The 20,000-nt window shown below is 36.4% G+C and overlaps 1 protein-coding gene across 3 annotated transcripts in view; it reads right to left on the bottom strand.

Annotated features, from left to right (window-relative positions):
• The window catches only part of LOC115232408 (A disintegrin and metalloproteinase with thrombospondin motifs 7), a 313,827-nt gene that overhangs the window by 102,739 nt on the left and 191,088 nt on the right, over positions 1-20,000 (bottom strand). For all 3 annotated transcript variants that reach the window (XM_036511342.1, XM_029802264.2, XM_029802265.2), the window contains exon 16: positions 9,764-10,017. In XM_036511342.1, the coding sequence (XP_036367235.1) occupies positions 9,764-10,017 (254 nt within the window). The remainder of the gene's footprint in view (positions 1-9,763; positions 10,018-20,000) is intronic.

Genomic DNA, 20,000 nt, shown 5'->3' with positions numbered 1-20,000 from the left:
CAATGGTATCTCAAAACTTGTTCAAATTCCGCCGAGGTCAACTTTGCCTATCATCCTTTCAGGGTCAATTAAATAAGTACCAGTTATGCACTGGGGTCGATAGAATCGACTTAATCCGTTTGTCTGTCCTTGTTTGTCTTCTCTGTGTTTAGCCCCTTGTGGGTAGTAAAGAAATAGGTATCTCAAAAACTTTATGAGTTTTGAGAAGACTTCTTTTCTTGCACTATATACATAATCTCTATGTATATTGGAATAAGGCAATATATCTTTCTACTCATTTGCAATGATAACAGGGTCACTGTCATTCTTTATCAAGGTTGTCTGCAACAGGACCTTATAAAAATGGTCCTTTTACTTATAAATTACAGCTTTGCATTCCTCGTTTAATGTATATTTTTACCATAATTGCATGCATTAAACAGAAATTATTGAGGAAGATTTTTTACAACTGATTACCCAACCTGTTGCCAACTTTCACCTGTTTCTAAGCAGAGTAATACTTCCTCCTAGCCAGAGACGTTTTTCATAAGAAGACTGGCAAAGGAAATCATTTGTATGATGGTAACATCACGGATGTCGTGATCATTTAGAACTACCAGTGATGTCGAGACAAGGATACACACAAACACACACACTCTCTCTCTTTCTCTCTCATATATATATATATATATATATATAATATATATATATAATATATATATATTTAAATATATATAATCGGTTGGACTCCATGCACGCGAGACTCCAGTCAAACGTTTTTGCATCTAGTCCTGCAAATTGTATTTCTAATATGACAGACCATGCTGAGGAGATTGCAGTTTATCCTTGCGGATATTAACAATCGAAACTGATCAGTACATGGGTAATCATTTTTATTTCGTTTATTTTCATTTGTCTTGCTTATTTTTAATGCTTTGGTTTTGTGCTGAGTTTTTATTTGAGAACATATTCTTTGTGGAAAATAGCGATTTGACGTCTATATCTAGCATGTTGACCGTCCACTTTTAGTGGTCAGTCCTTTAAATTTTGTATATATATATATATATATATATATATATATATATATAATATATATATATATATATATATATATATATACAGGATAGGCCAAAAGTCATGAACCAAAACATTTGCCATTTTCTTTACATTAGTGTCTTGTACTGTCTTCAGTGTTTTTTGTGAACCCTTAGAGGTTAATAAAGAAAACACAATTCATTTTGCTCATCATCGTATGATTACATGTGTATTTACCATTATTACCTCTGCCTTAGCAAAGGTGGAGGTATTGTTTTCAGTCATGTTTGTTTGTTTGTTTATCTGTGGACAAGATATCTCAAGAACTGCCACATGGATTCAAATGAAACTTTCAGGGAAGTTTGGCCTCATGACTGGCACAAACTCATTAGATTTTGGGATCAATCTGGGACCGGACACAAATACTGGATTATTTTTCCTGTTTTTTTACTTAATTTTTGAGGGCTGTTGGGTTCGTTTTTAATATTCTCGTTTGTGAGAGTGTTCGAGTTTATTTAAGATATTTTCTTTTTAAAAGTCCTCTCTGGTTAATCATTGAGAGGACGTTGGTGTTGCCTTGGCAGAGGTTTGCACTTTCTGAGTGCTCTTGTTTTATTTATTTTACTCAATTTTAGAAAAATTCCAGGGCATACTACTTATTTCGTTCAACCCTATATGCATGTGTATGTATATATATATATATATATATATATATAAAAGGTTCCCATTAGTTTCACGGTTACTATTGCATTGGGCAATATAAGTGACTCATCAGAGATGCTGACCAGCAGAAACACATAGCATTACTGATGGAGGTAAACATAGTCTTCGTAGAATCTAGTGCAGCCCTCTATCTCATCTGTCCATGTCGAACTATCCAACCCATGCCAGCAGAGAAGAAGAACATTAAATGATGAGGATGATGATAATGATTATATACATACACATATAAGTTTATGTATATATATCTTGATAAATGTATTCGTATATGTATACATACATGTGTGTATTTGCCTATAAATACACACACACACATGGAATACATGAAGAGAATTTACATAAATTAATAGGACTAAAGAGAAAAACAATGAGATATATCATTTTCATAAGAGTGTTTAATCATTCAATATCCAAATGTATCTTTTGAATAAAAAATAAACTCATTGATAAATTGATAAATTATTCACGATGAATCATATTTCTAATGATTAATTTCTCAAAGAAACTGTTGGAGCTCTAGATTAAATAATGTACTGCATTTTGTTGTGTACTTTACTTTTTGATTTGGAATCATCCACAACTTAACTTTAACTTATCATTCCTTACCATGTCAATGATATAAATACCATTAATAAATTTGAGTTGATTCACACACCTAGATTTACATCCTCTAAACGTATTGCTTTTGTGATGTGCATGTGTGTATGTGTGTTCATATACATATGAGATTATAGACTATAGTTTCTTATAGAGATCCACTTGCACTGTAACAGTTTCATAATTGTTCTCAAATTCCTCAGTGCCTTAAGTAAACTATACATATACATACATACATAAATAAATATATATGGTGCTATTAAGTTAGACATGGCCTGGGCCAATAATGGCCGAATCCTATCAAAGTATATATATATATATATATATATATATATATATATAGTGTGTGTGCTTGTGTCTGTGTGAATTTGTTCAGGTATGGCAGATGCAGGCATGGCTATGTGGTTAAGACATTTGCTTCCCAATAATTTAATTTTGGGTTCAATCCCACTGTATGTTGGCTTGGTTAAGTGTTTTCTAGTATAGCCCTGGGCTGACCAAATTCAATGGATTTTGTTGATGGAAACTGAAAGAAGCCCATCACACATGCACACACATATATATATATATCATCATCATCATCGTTTAACGTCCGTTTTCCATGCCAGCATGGGTTGGACGATTTGACTGAGGTCTGGCAAACCAGATTGCTAAACCAGACTCCAATCTGATCTGGCAGAGTTTCTACAGCTGGATGCCCTTCCTAATGCCAACCACACCGAGAATAGTGGCTGCTTTTTACGTGCCACCAGCATGAGGGCCAGTCAGGTGGTACTGGCAACAGCCACGCTCAAATGGTGCTTTTTATTAGGTAATATTAAGGTAAGAAGAACTGATACTATTTATTGATATTAACCAAAAGACTGTGAAGTGATATAAAACTACTTTTGACCTTTGATGCAGTATCAAGTTTCATTTAAAAAAAAGAACGTGCTATAATATTCATGAAACAATTAGAAAAATATGTTTTTATCTGCTTTTAAGAATAGAATATTTTTAAAATTAGTTACTAGTGGTAGTAGTATTGGGCTGTCTGGAAAGTTCGTGCTGATTTATAGTAGCTTACCTTTTGACTTATTTTAGAACATGGTTGAGTCCATAAAATAGGATTTCACTACACCTCCATTCAGAGCACAGTTTAAGCTATCTTTTCATGTAAGAAGATTGATGTTCCTATAACCTCTGTTAATTCTGTAACCCTTTAAATTGGAAGATAAGAAAGTTCATTTTCAACACTTGATGCTTTGGGAACCAGACAAAAATTGCTGCAGCTCGGCTGGGATGTGTTACCCCACCCTCCACATTCACCAGACGTTGCTCCTTTGGATTTCCACTTATTCAGGTCTCTGCAGAATAGTCTTAATGGTAAAAATTTCCATTCCTTGCATGACGTAAAAAGATACCTTGATGAATTCTTTGCCATATTTGGTTGATTAAAAATGTAATGGCAAGTATTTATTGACCTTTTCCTTTCCTTTAAAAATCGGCATGAACTTTCCGGACAACCCAATGTATACAAAGAACTGGGAGATGTGGCAATTTGCTGTACTTGAAAAGATGCATCAAGCTAAGCAAAACCACTGTCTTCCATACATACTGGCTTGTCGTTTACAGGTGCTGTGTAAACACACCTATTCTGGTGCTGCATAAGTGTACCTGTGCTGGTGGCATGTGAAGATCACCCAGTACACTCTGTTAAGTGACTGGTGTTTGGAAGGTCAAAGGCGGCGAGCTGGCAGAGTGGTTAGCACACTGGGCGAAATGCTTAGCAGTATTTTGTCTGTCGCTATGTTCTGAGTTCAAATTCTGCCGTGGTCGACTTTGCCTTTCATCCTTCCGGGGTGGATTAAATAAGTACCAGTTACACACTGGGGTTGATATAATCAACTTAATCCGTTTGTCTGTCCTTGTTCGTCCTCCCTGTGTTTAGCCCCTTGTGGGTAGTAAAGAAATAGGTAATTTGTCTGCCGCTACGTTCTGAGTTCAAATTCCGCCGAGGTCGACTTTGTCTTTCATCCTTTCGGGGGTCGATTAAATAAGTACTAGTTATGCACTGGGGTCAATGTAGTCGACTTAATCCATTTGTCTGTCCTTGTTTGTCCTCTCTGTGTTTAGCCCCTTGTAGGTAGTAAAGAAATAGGTGTTTGGAAGGGCATTCAGCTGTGGAGGCCATGCTATAGCAGACAATTGGAATCTGGACAGCTCCCAGCTGGCCAACTCCATGTAAATGACTGCAAGTTGGACAAGGAGGACAATGACAACATAAAACCGTCCAACCCATGCCAGCATGGAAAACGGACGTTAAACGATGATGATGACATACATATATACACACGTTTACATATATACAATGGTTTTCTTCAAGCTTCTCTCTATCAAATCAACTCACAAGTCGGAAACTGAAGAGTCAGAAATAGCAAAAATGCTTATCAAACAAGAATAAACCACATATAAGTTTATGGAACATTATATAAGTTAGCATGGAAAAAATATTTCAGTTGATATTTCTAGTCGGGATGTGTACACTTCGTGTGTGTGTGTGTGTGTGTGTGTCGTTGTGTGTGCCATGTGCGTATGTGTGTGTATGCATATGTGTGTCTGTGCCTCTGTGAGTGTATGTGTGTACCTCTGTGCATGCGTGTGTGTGTGCTTCTATGTGCATGTGTGTGTGTGTGTGTGTGTGTGTGTGTCTGTGTGTGCCATGTGCGTATGTGTGTGTGCATGCATATGTATATGTTTGTGCCTCTGTGTGTGTGTGTGTGTGTGTGTGTGTGTGTGTGTGTGTGCTTCTCTGTGCATATGTGTGTGTGTATGTGTGTGTGTGTGAGTGTTATATCATGAGATTTCGTCCAGAGATCTCTGGAGTCAAGTAGATTAACTAGTATCTACACAATCACAATTTAGCAATTGTCTGCAATTAAAAGTCGGGTACGTAGTAATGAGCAATAGGGTTGATACTCTATTGATAGACACCTTTGATCATAAAAGCATTTTAAAGCAATTGACTCATTTGTCTGATAACTGACAGATCAAATACAAAAAGAAAAAGGAAAGACTTGTGGAAACAAAAGCTAAACGAAATAGTCTTACTGTAATAAAACGATGGAGTTATAATGCCAAGAGAGAGAAAGAGGGAGAGAAGAAGAGAGAGAGAGAGAAAGAGAGACTATAACTGTTTCAAAGAGGTTAAAGAAAAACAAAAACCTAGAAGCTGAGGAAACTTGTGATCGTGTACATCAAAAAGGGTGAAAAAAAAACACACAATAAAATTCATAAAATTCGTGATTTTATCTGAAATCGTGCTTTGCATCATAATAGATTTATATCAGACATATAAAACACAATTACTCTGTTATATTCACAACTGTTTTCTCATTATTTTGTGATATTTGTATAGATCTTCAACTATCAAAGTCTCTCAGCCTACATCTATGACCCAGTCACTGCTAATGTTTATGCGTGTGTGTGTGTGTGTGTGTTTTCTGTGTGTGCGTGTGTACATATATGCATATATATATATGCATGCATATATATATATATATATATGCATATATATATATATATATATATATATATATATATATATATATATATGCATATATATATATATATATATATCTATATATATATATATATATGCATATATGTATTATTTTCTTTGTCATCGTCATCGTTATCGTTTTAAATCTGCTTTCCATGTTAACATGCATTGATGATCCATGCTTATGACCTCTTTGCCACATCTCTTAAACTGATGGGGGAAGAAGAGTAGGAACATCAGCTCATGTGTTATTCTGAGCCTGGAGACCGGGTTCAAATGGTAGCAACGTCATATATATATACATATATATATATGTGTGCATATATTTATGTGTTTATGTTTGTTATTTCTTTACTGCCCACAAGGGGCTGACATAGAGGGGACAGACAAAGGGGCTAAGTCGATTACATCGACCCCAGTGCATAACTGGTACTTATTTAGTCGACCCCGAAAGGATGACAGGCAAAGTCGACCTCGGCGGAATTTGAACTCAGAATGTAAACACAGACAAAATGCAGCTAAGGATTTCGTCCAGTGTACTAACATTTCTTATTTCTTTATTGCCCACAAGGGGCTAAACATAGAGGGGACAAACAAGGAGAGACAAAGGTATTAAGTCGATTATATTGACCCCAGTGCATAACTGGTACTTAATTTATCGACCCCTAAAAGAATGAAAGGCAAAGTTGACCTCAGCAGAATTTGAACTCGGAACATAATGGCAGACGAAATACCGCTCAGCATTTCAACCGGTGTGCTAACGATTCTGCCAACCCACTGCCTTATGTGTGTGTATGTATATGTATGTCCTCCACCACTGCTTGAAAACCATTGATAGAGTGTTTACTTCCTCATAACATAGCGGTTTGGCAAATAAGACTGATAGAATAAATACCAGGCTTAAAAAACAGCTAAGTACTGGGTCGATTCATTCAACTAAAAATTCTTTAAGGTGGTGCCCCAGCATGGCCGTAGTCTAATGACTGAAACAAGTAAATGACAGAAAATAATAACTGATAGCTTCTGTTATCTATGTGATGAAATTATTGATCGAGATGGGTACTCCAAAAACATAGGACCCAGGGTAAGGGTAGGGCAGACAAAGGTTAGGGAGTTATTACCTTTTATGTTTCACTTGTTCCAGTGTTTGGACTGTGGCCATGCTGAGGCAATGCCTTGAAGGATTTAGTTAAACAAACTGACCCCAGTATTTATTTATAAGTCTGGTACTTATTCCATTAGTCGTTTTTGCTGAACTGCTAAGTTATGGAGATGTAAAAACCAAAACCGGTTGTCAAGTGGTGGTGTAAAACAAACACACAGACACATATATGCTATACTGGTGCCACATAAAAAGCACCCAGTACACTCTGTAAAGTGGTTGGCATTAGGAAGGGCATCCAGCCATAGAAACGAAGCCAAATCAGACTGACACTTGATGCAGCTCTCCTGCTTGCCAGCTCTGGTCAAGCCAGAGAACCCATGCCAACATGGAAAGCAGATGTTAAAGGAATATGATGATGATGATGATGATGTGGATGATGATATAATAGGCTTCTTTCAGTTTCTTATTTCTTTACTGCCCACAAGGGGCCAAACAAGGACAGACAAACGGATTAAGTCGATTATATCGACCCAGTGAATAACTGGTACTTAATTTATCAACCCCAAAAAGATGAAAGGCAAAGTCGACCTCGGTGGAATTTGAACTCAGAACGTAGCAGCAGACGAAATGCTGCTCAGCATTTCACCCAGCGTGCTAACATTTCTGCTAGCTCACCGCCTTTCAGTTTCTGTGTACCAAATCTTCTTCTTTCTATCAAATTAAGGCTTCTTTCAGTTTCTGCCTACCAAATCCACTTACAAGATTTTGGTCTGGTCCAGCTCCACAGTGAAAAACACTTGCCCAAGATGTCACACGGTTGGACTAAACCCAAGACCACATGGTTAGGAAGCAAGCTTCTTACCATGCAGCCATGCCTGCAGATTGTGTAATGGTTATGTATGAAGCACAATGATGTGGTATCATATGGTAACGAAACAGTGATTCTGTGTATGAAGCAAGTATAAAGAAAGAATTGAGGCTGGATGTGTAATATTTGCATTCAGGAATTATCAAGCACAGATAAGCTGAGTGAAAACTTAGATGTAAGAACATCAGCTGTCATCATCATCATCGTTTAACGTCTGCTTTCCATGCTGGCATGGGTTGGACGATTTGACTGAGGACTGGTGAACCAGATGGCTGCACCAGGCTCCGATCTGATTTGGCAGAATTTCTACAGCTTGATGCCCTTCCTAATGCCAACCACTCTGAGAATGTAGTGGGTGCTTTTACGTGCCACTGGCAACAGCCATGCTCAAATGGTGCTTTTTATGTGCCACCTGCACAGGAGCCAGTCTAGTGGCACTGGCAACGATCTCACTCAAGAGACATATAGAGGATGACATTCGGGTAAAGAAGCACAATGAAATTAGTTGAAATGAAATTCTGAATGAAGAGTGTATGGGATGCAATGCTGAAGACTGTTCTCAGACAGTGGGACTTTACAAAAGAGATTACAAGTGACCGGGACAATTGGCAAGGCATGGTTCTAAAGAAGACTAGATTAAGTGATGAGATAGAGGAGGAGGAGGAGGATGGAGAGGAAGTGGAGAGGAGGAGGAGGAAGTGGAGAGGAGGAGGAGGAAGTGGAGAGGAGGAAGTGGAGGAGAAGGAAGTGGAGGAGGAGGAAGTTGAGAGGTGGAGGAGGAGGAGGAGAAGGAGGAGTGGAGAGGAGTAGGAGGAGAAGAGGGAGGAGGAAGTGGAGGAGGAGAAAGTGGAGGTGAATGACGATGATGATGTAGAGGAGGGGCAAGATGTAAATGACTAACAAGGAGGATAATCACAACATAAAAGGAGGACCAAGAAGAGAATGGACTATAACGAGGCAGATGAGGAGGGGGAGGACAATGATGAAAAGAAGGAGAAAATTATATATGCCTCTGTGTGTGTGTGTGTGTGTGTGTGTGTGTATTTGTGTAAGCTTATATTTAAACTTCCTTGCATCATGAAATAAATCATATAACAAAGTTAACTGACACACCATCTGTTTCGATGACAAGTGTTCCAGTTGGTCCAATCAATGGAACAGCCTGCTTGTGGTATTAATGTGCAACTGACTGAGCATTCCACAGACACGCACATAACCTTAACATATTTCTTAAAGGGATTCAGTGTGAGTCAATGCGACAAGGCTGGCCCTATTAATTACAGGTATTACTCATTTTTTCCAACTGAGTGGACTGGAGTAACATGAAATAAAGTGCCTCGCTCAAGGATCCAACACACCACCAGGTACCAATCTCATGAGCTCAATAACCTCAAGCACTAAGCCATGTGCTTTCAAAATTAAACATAATGAAATCATATATTTATGGATTGCTTACAAGTAATAAATAATAATATCAAACACGAGCACTCAGAGAGCACAAACCTCTACCAAGGCAACACCAACGTCCTCTCAACGATTAGCCAGAGATGATTTTTAAAATGAGAATATCTGGAATAAACTCAACTGCTCTCACAAACGAGAATACTAAAAACGAACCCAACTGCTCTGAAAAATTATGTAAAAAAAAAAACAGGAAAAATAATTCAGAATAGACCACGATCTGTTCACTGAGAAAAATCCGTGCTGCATCAGAATCCTTGTCCAGAACCGGATCGATCCCAAAATCTAATCAGTTTATGCCAGCCACGAGGCCAAACATCCCTGAAAGTTTCATTTCAATCCATCAGGCAGTTCTTGAGATATCTTGTCCACGGACAAACAAACAAACACAACTGAAAACAATACCTCCGCCTCAGTGAAGGCAGCGGTGAAAATAGACAAGTAGTGTGAAACGTACCATTATCGTTAGGGGTTCTTTTAAAGGTCCAACAGCATTGAAGCTTTCAACATCTCCCTCACGTGAATAATGAACAATTGTGCCAGCTATTTCATAGTCACCACTCCATTCAATAAACCAGCCCCCATTCAAATAGTATTCTCCATTCTGGTTGCGCAGGGCCAGATAGTTGTGTTCTGCAGATTGAGCACCTTTCAATTCATTAACAAATATATTTCGAGCCCCAGCTGGGATCATTTTCACTTCTTGGTATCCTAAAAGAAGAAATAAAAAATAGTTTTAAAATTGTGTTAACGCATGGGTGTGTTTGTATACATGGATATATACATATTAGATAAATCAACCATTTAAACAATTAGGCAAACAAATTCATACAATGTGTGTGTGTTGTGTGTTTGTGTGTGTGCATACACACTTGTGTGAATGTGTTTACATACACATACATTCACACTTGGATTTGATGGTTCAAACAGGAGATATAGAATTCAATAGACAAAGTAGATTTACTAAGTACTACACATGAAACTCTTTGCACTTAAATGAATTATGTAGCTTTACAGCTATATAGTAAAGAAGTCTATGTATGTATAGATATATAAATATGAATATATACACACATGTGCAGACACACACATGCATACATATATATTGTGGGTTTTGGGTTAAAGAAAAAACAGGAAGATCAATTAATTATGATTTTATGCAACATATTCCCCTCTCAGATCCACACAGTTATTGCAATGGTCCTTCAGTTTTTAAGCCATATAAAAGAACTCAGAAAATTGGGTCTTCGACCAGGCCTTTTGTGATTCCCTTAAAGCCAGAAACTTTTCAGCACCCCTTGTGTGTGTGTGTGTGTATATATTTATATATATATATATATATATATATATATATAAAACTTACTTGGAAAAGGATGCGTGGCGTTCAATTGTATAATGATATAAATAATATATAAATATATGCATATATACATTCATATATGTACATACTTACATCTATATGTATATATACATGCATATATTGGTACAGGACATCAAAAAAAAAAAACGTTGAACACAAGGAGAAATGAAAACATAAAAACAAAAACATGGAAACGAACTTTTTTCAAACAACGAAAAAACAGTACAAGACATATGCATGCATATATACATATAGATGTAGGTACGTACATATATGTATGTATATATGCATATATTTATATATCATTTATATTATTATTATTATTATTTTATATATATATATATATATATATATGCGGTTATAAAGTTAATCCAAACAAGAAAACACAAAAAACGCAACAACGCGAGGACGTGGAACAAATATAGTATTATTGGACGCTCAGGAAAGAAGGAAAGAAGGAGGGTTTAACGTTTCGAGTGGAGCTCTTCGTCGGAAACATAGGAGAAGGAAAGATCCAGAGAAGGGAAGACAGAGGAAAAAAATCGCCAACGGTACACACGAGGTCACATTTTGAAAGCACACACATACAGACTGACTATGCCCTGCTCCAGTGTCTGTTTGGCATGGTTTCTGTGGCTGGATGCTATACCTAATGCCAACTACTTCACAATGTGTACTGGGTGCTTTTTTCACGAGACCAGCGCTAGTGGGATTGCCATACAAACAATAAATGAGGAGGCAACTTTATGCTAGGAGAATAAGAAGTGGAAGAGAGTAATGTGTGAGAGAAAAGGTCCAGAGCAGAACAGGTTCCTTGCTTCAGATGAGACACAAGACTACTTACACTTTAACTGAGAGAGGAGATTGAGTAGGAAAGTAATATAAGTGGTGATGAGGTGTTACAGTGGACCTTCAGGATACAAGGTGGGAAGGAATGGTTGAGTCAGTGGTGCCGGGAGTGAGTGGGGGTGTAGGGGATGTCTAATAGTATGGTATAGCAAAATAGAAACGATGATACAGTAAACAGGAGGACGAAAGAGAGATGATGTACTGCTGGGTAGGTTGCAAGAATGGAGAAGAGAAACAGACACAGTGTTTAAGGAGAGTATAACCGTTTGGTAGAATAGAAAGTGGTGATGGTGGTGGTGGTGGTGGTGGTGATGGAGGAAAACAGTGACATGGAACTTGCTTTATGTCTTTTTTACAATTCCATGTTGATATTCAAAAAAAATCTTTCGTTTTTACAATTCCAAATCCATTTTTTTCACCTAGTTTTAAGAATTATATACTGTACTGAGGTGACTTCTTCAAAATAAATTTATATATTTGATTTCAAAAGTTATGCATGCACGCACACACACAAACAGAGTCAGACATGTATGCACATGTACGATTGTCATCACATTTGAATTTCTGTCAGTCTTCCTTGGTGAGTGCTTATGTGATATGGTGTGAAAATCTATTTAGATGTGCATACATCTAAGTATACATACGCTAACAATAAAAACATACGAGAAAATATGCATGCATATACACACATGTGAATGTGCAGAGATATATAAGTACGAGAGTGTGTGGTGTGTGTAATATATATATAGATATTTATGTATATATATGTATATAACTTATATGCAGAGAGAGTGAAGAGATTTGATCTGATGTCAGTCTTATATATTAATTTAACACACACACACACACACACACATACACATATATATATATATTTATATATATATATGTATGAATGTATGAAGACAACATATATATAATATATGCACACATACAACCACATATATATAACTGTGTGTGTGTAATATATTATATATATATAATATATATATATAGATAGATAGATAGATAGATAGATAGATAGATAGATAGATAGATAGATAGATAGATAGATAGATAGATAGATAGATATTGATATTTATTTATATATGTATGTATATAACTTCAGAGAGAGTGAAGAGATTTGATCTGATGTCAGTCTTGTATATTAATTTAACACACACACATATATATAATATATATATATATATATAGATATATATATATATATATATATATAGATAGATAGATAGATAGATAGATAGATAGATAGATAGAGATAGATAGATAGATAGATAGATAGATAGATAGATATTGATATTTATTTATATATGTATGTATATAACTTCAGAGAGAGTGAAGAGATTTGATCTGATGTCAGTCTTGTATATTAATTTAACACACACACATATATATTATATATATATATATATATATATATATATATATTTATGTATGTATATATAAACACAACATATATATACTATATGCACATATACATACACACATACATCCACATATATATAACATTGTGTGTGTGTATTCTTGTATGTATGTATGTATGAATGAATGAATTCATATTATATGTGTAGTATTTTAGTGTAAGAAAAGGCAAACATTTTTTACAAATATATTTTGTCATTAAAATTAAATAGTATCATACTGATACACTGTATAGTTTACATTATAAAAACAGTCTATTTCAGGAGAGTAGAGTAGAGGTGTTTTCGAATTTGTTATCTTCTGATGGAATAACAGCAAGTTTTGGAAAATATATCTCTATTATATATAAGGAGTAGCTGTGTGGTAAGTAGCTTGCTAACCAACCACATGGTTCCGGGTTCAATCCCACTGCGTGGCATCTTGGGCAAGTGTCTTCTGCTATAGCCCCGGGCCAACCAATGCCTTGTGAGTGGATTTGGTAGACAGAAACTGTCGTATATATGTATATATATATAGAAGCCTGTCGTATATATGTATATATATATATATATGTATGTGTGTTTGTGTGTCTGTGTTTATCCCCCTAGCATTGCTAGACAACCGATGCTGGTGTGTTTACGTCCCCGTCACTTAGCGGTTCGGCAAAAGAGACCGATAGAATAAGTACTGGACTTACAAAGAATAAGTCCCGGGGTCGATTTGCTCGACAACCGGCGGTGCTCCAGCATGGCCGCAGTCAAATGACTGAAACAAGTAAAAAAAAGAGTATATAAATGATATGCAGTGAGGATCAACAGATTTGATCTGATATCAGTTTTATATATTAATTTAAGGAAAAGGTGGCAAGGTTTAGCACCAGGACGGGCATCTGGCTATAAAACAATACTTCGAATAGCAGATTTCTCCAACCTATGCAAGCATGAAAACAGATGAACAAATGGTATAGGCTCTTGTTCAGTCAATTTGACCATGATTCAGTTAGTGTGCTGTATATGGTGAAGTGAACCAGGAATTGGAGAAGGTGAGTTGGTGGATGAATTCACCAGATTTCAAAAGGTGAGTGAGAGCTAGAGATAGAGAGAAGGGGAGGGCTTTGACAGGGGCATATTGTGTGCAAGTAGATAGGTGGTTCTGTGAAGAAGAATGGAGGGCGAGGGAGCAACGGTGGTGAGTATGTATGGGAAAGGAATGGGTCATGAACATGGACTTTGCTTTGTTGGATTTCTTCTAAAGCATACAGCATTTTATTAATTGTCTTGGTCTAATTGTCTAATTGTCTTGGTCAAATTGTCTTGGTTTGATAGAAGAGACTAACAGAATAAGTACCAGCTCTAAAACAAAAATGCATGAGGGTCAATTCATTCAACTAAAACCCTTCAAGATGATGCCTCAGTGTGGCCACAGCCCAATAACTGAGTCCTTTTTAAAGATACTTGAGTAAGGGAGAGATATAACAACTGAATGATTATGTAGAGACCCCTACATAAGCTCATCTATTTTCTCTTTCTCCAGCTCTCTATATCTGTATGTATGTATGTATGCATGTAGGTATGTACGTAAATGCATGTATGTGTTTGTGCGTGTGGAGACCCCCACAGGGTGGGAGGGAGTCGCAGCACAGAGGGACATTTGGTGAGACTACATCCAGACAACTACAAGCAACTTTGAGAAGGCCAGATGACAAACATCAAAGGTTTCATCCTCAAAATCCCCATCTGACCAAAGACTACATATTTGCCAATAGTAAACCATAGCTTGCCATTCAAGGGATCAGCTGACAGTCATTTAAAAACCTGTTGCTTTATCCTCATGATCTATGGACATGAAGAACTATCATCATCATCATGACCATGTATGTATGTTATGAATGGAGAAATATAGGAAACAGAAGCCAAGTTAGTCTTATCTGAGGAGCAGTCAACAAACTATGAGATAGTTTATCAGGGGACTCACACTCATTTTCAAACGGCAGTGCCCCAGCATTGCCACAGCCTCTAACTGGAACAATTAAAAGTAAATCCACACACACACACACACACATATAAATGTAGACGTTATCATTGAAGATGAAGTCGTATATCAGTTGTTGTGAAATGAAAAATAGATGTTTACAAATATAATCATTTTAATATAAATATTTTTGTTTATTAAATTAATATAAATTTCAGACAGAGATTAAAGCAGCTTATAAAATACCAAGCCTTTATACAAGATTAATATTTAGAAATTTAAAAATAAACTTAAGACTTAATTCTTGTGTGTGTGTGTGTGTGTGTGTGTGTGTGTGTGTGTGTGTGTGTAAAATGGATAATCATTTTTCCTAAGAATATTTTTACATAAAATTGTGTGTGTGTTTTTCAGAGTGTTCTTGTGTGTACATGCAGGTATATACATGCTTGTTGGATGATATATACCATTGCTTGCCAAAATTCAGAAGCTGGTGGATAATTAGTTATATAACAATGTGTATCAGCATAATAATGTACAGTGAAATTATCCCAATAAGAATAAAAATCCTTGCTACTATAAGCACAAGGCCTGACATTTTGGGGGAGAGGATAGTCGATTGCATCGACCCCAGTACTCAACTGGTACTTATATTATCAACCATGAAAGGATGAAAGGTAAAGTCAACCTTGGCAGAATTTGAACCCAAAGTAAAGACAGACAAATGCCACTAAGCATTTTGCTTGGCATGCTGATAATTCTGCCGTCTCAGGTACAAGGCTTGAAATTTGGCAGGGTTATTCAGTTACATTGACCCCAATGTTTGACTTGTACTTATTTTATTGATCCCATAAGAATGACAGGCAAAGTTGAGCAGCATTTTGAACACAGAACATACAAGCGAAATGTCGGTTATGATTTTGTTCAAAGTGGTAACAATTCTGCCACCTTTCCACCTAAATTAATAATAATAATAATAATAATAGCAAGAGAACTCAGAGACCGCAAACCTCTGCCAAGGCAACACCAACGTCCTCTCAACACCTTACTACTACTACTACTACTACTACTACTACTACTACTAATAATAATAATATAATAATAATAATAATAATAATAATACTTTGATGGCATACACTGCTCTCTCATTCAATAATAATAATAATAATCCTTTCTAGTATAGACACAAGGCCAGCAACTTTTGGGGAGGGGATGAGTCGATTACATCGACCCCAATGCTTGGTTGGTACTTTTACCATCAACCCCCAAATGATGAGTGGCAAAGTTGACCTAGGCAGAATTTGAACACAGAATGTAAAATGGATGAAATGTCCCTGAGCATTTTATCTGACAGGTTAACAATTCTGCCATTTTGCTACCTTAATAATAATAAGAAGAAGAAGAAGGAGAAGGAGAAGAAGAAGAAGAAGAAGAAGAAGAAGAAGAATGCAAAATTGTTTGGGATTTTCCAGACATAACAATAATAGATAAAGAAAAGCAAAGTTGCTTACTAATTGATCCCTCATGTATATTTGATTCCAGGATTGTAAAGAAAGAGGATGTAAAATTTAAAGAAATGCAACCCCTTGAAATTTGGAATTGTAAGAATTTGGAGTATGAAGACTGTAAAATTGGGCCTGTAATATTATTACAGTGCATTAGGAACTGTGAGTAAAGATATAGACGAATGGTTGAAGGAGATTGAAATAGAATATCTTGTAGAGCTGCTACAGAAAGCTTTGCCTCTTAGGAACAAGATTATTGAGCACTGGAAAGACTATTGAAAGCTTGTGGATACCTAAGGTTTACACGTAGTAACCTGGTACCCACATAAATTCTACAGGAATAAGAAGAAACCTGAGTCAGATCAACAACGACAACAACAACAACAATAATAATTAATTCTGGTTTAATAATAATAATAATAATGATGATAAATAATAATAATAATAATGATAATAATAATAATGAATGACGCCACCCCGTTGGCTAAGCGAGCAGGCCAAAAGAAGAAAGAGTGGGAGAAAGAGTGGTGAAAGATATAGTTGTCAGAGATCATGAAGGAAAAAAAATGCTTTCTAATTGATGTATCAATACCGGCAGATGACAACGTGTCTCTAAAAGAAATGGAGAAACTCTCAAAATACAAAGACCTGGAAATAGAGGTAACCAGAATGTGGAATCTAAAAACAGAAACAATTCCTATCATGGTAGGTGCATTAGGCATGATAAAAAAATATTCAGACAAATACATAACAAAAACACCAGGACTTACAAACACATATAACATACAGAAAATTGCACTACTAGGCACTGCACACATCCTACGCAGAACACTTTCCATACAATAACCATCAGAGCATCACAACAAATCACAGCACATACCCAATGCACACAGAGCTGCGCTCGATAGTGAAGTGAAAGCACGCTATAAAAATAAAACTACGGAATGATGATGATGATGATTGTTAAAATAGTCAATCAAAAGATTCAACTGGAAGGAGAGACAAATTCTACAGAAATATTACATGGCAAAAAAAATTAATCACAACCACAATCGAAGAATGCCTATAACTAGTCTTTACTGTATCTCAAAGAATACATTGTAATGAAAAGTGAACATAATTCTTTAAACAAAATAAACAGTTCCACTGCGACCAAAAACGATTTTATCAAAAAGTGGGTAAAAATAAAATAGAAATCGATGTAGTGCTAAGAACACAAGAAGTAAAAGTATTTTGTGGAGAAGTACAAACAACAAACAAATATGCAGGGATGAAAATGTTCAAAACAAACAAGTGCAGAACCCAAACAACTGTGAGAAGCAATAACAGTACAAAATTAGCTTCGACACTACTAAAACCAAATAAAACTAAAACAGCGATACTAAAGCATCGGAAATTGATAAAAAATTTCCAGACTTCTGATTGAAATATTTCATATGCGCATATAAATATTTAATTATCTTAATGGAAACAAAAAAAGGAAAGAAACAAAGCTTGAATAGCTCACCAAAAGGAAAAACCATCTTAATCCTAGAGATTTAAAAGACAACCATCAGAATCGAAGTCATTCCCAGAGGAACAGAAAGAATGTTGCAATGGTTCGTGGTTGTTCTAACGCTCAATGTCTGATCAACAAAGCTAAATCAGATAAAGACTTATAGAAGGAGAAAGAAGAGTTCGACTATGGCATGGATTGATTTCCAAAAGATCTTTGACAGACTTCACTACCGGTACTTACAAAAAGTATTAACCATGTGTCAGGAAACACCAATAAGAAGCAAGTACCCGAAATGTGTTACGGATAAATGAAAACCGATTCTGCGGATACAAACAAAAAATGAATTTTCATTAGATATACTGGCGAAAATAAATTTAAGACCGATGATAAAAGTTCTATTTCTTACAAAATTTTTGTTACTAACACCATACAAATTATTTTTATCTTTTACACCTTATGCAGAATTTATTTCTCTTTTGAATGATGCAGACGATAACTATTTTTGTACAGAACTTTTATCATCGGTCTTAAATTTATTTTTGCCAGTGTAAGTAATATTGTAAGGGGACACTCTTTCTCCATTTCATTTCAAACTAGCATTAAAACACTTTCAATCAATGGGCTGGACTCAGATATAGATGCTAGGAGAAAGCAATCACATTTTTTTTTTTTTACGTATAGATGACACGAAGTTGTCCGCTGCCAAGCACAAGGTCCAGTCCTTGCTGCAGTGTGATGGCTTGTGTGTCATATTGATCCTAAGAGCTATGCCAATGGAGTGTAAGCTCCTGGTAGGTCCTCTCATTATGGACAGGTCAAAGGATTAGACTAATATGGACCACCTCTTCTCAAACGTAAAAATTGGTTTGTGTCGAGTGAAGGTATAGAAACATCGATGACAATTCAGAACCAGCAGGACCTGGGAGAAGAGGGCCTTCCTTCAGGGAATCATATGACGTTGGGAAATGAAATTCGAAAGGGAGTTGCAAGGAAGAACAGGGGCCCAGGTGGAGAGAAGCAGAAAACAGTGCAGAACACTAGCGTAGCCAGAGTGTGTGCCGCCTGGTGCGACCCTTCCGTTTGCTGCCCCCAGACCCCACAGAAAGTCATATTGCCTACAGCAAACCCAAAAGTGGTGTCACTTTAAAGGTACCGCCCCTATCGCACACCTCCCCTCCACACTAATACACACCTCCTCCAGCTACGCTAGTAGTCTAGAGTCGAAAACAGTAGAGATTGATCATCGACAGCCTACGTTCCACAGAGACCGAAGGGCTTAAGTAAGTTGTACAATGCAGGTAATAAAGAGCTGGAAGCATTCTTTTTTTTTACAAGAATACACAGAACAAGTATAGAAATTTGGTTTTGAAAATGTGTAAATGCAACATTGAAAGGAAGCAGAGTAACGAAAAATAATTTTAAAAAACAAATTTTAGATAAAGAAACGGAGATCGGGGAATTAGATTATCCACGGGTTTACAAATACATAGAAACTACACAGGGTACAACCCACTCAAATGAAAGAGATTAGGAAAGAATATTTTAGGTGCATTAGATTAATCCTTAAAACCGAGCAAAAAAATAACATAATAAATATCATTACGCAAGTGATTCTAGCAATAAGTTACCGTATTCTAACTGTAAAATAAGAAAAATAACGAATAAAGTTAGATTACACAATTGTAATTTCATTCGTATTTGTGGATGTGTGCAGATGGCTGATCCAGGAATTTCATAGGGCGTGGTCCCTTAAGCATTTAACATGTATGGATGGATGGATGGACGGACGGACGGACGGATGGATGGTTGGATGTATTATGCAGCATAGCTGTGTGGTTAAGAAGCTATGTTTCGGAGTTCGATCTGAATGGATGACACCTATATTCTATATTATATTGTAATCCAGGGTTAACCAATGTCTTGTACTTGGATCTGGTAGTCGAAAACCGCACAGAGGCCTTTGGTGTGTATATCTGTATGTGCACCTGCACGTGTGTGTACCATTTTAACAAAAGCTACATCGAGCTGCATCCTTTTACGTCAATATGATCGACTACAAATATATTGAAGATGATGCACTAACATCACCGCAGTTCAATGACATGAAACTAGT

The sequence above is a fragment of the Octopus sinensis genome, linkage group LG2 (assembly GCF_006345805.1).
Source record: "Octopus sinensis linkage group LG2, ASM634580v1, whole genome shotgun sequence".
In the NCBI taxonomy this organism is placed as follows: domain Eukaryota; kingdom Metazoa; phylum Mollusca; class Cephalopoda; order Octopoda; family Octopodidae; genus Octopus; species Octopus sinensis.
This window is presented reverse-complemented; position numbering and strand designations above follow the sequence as displayed.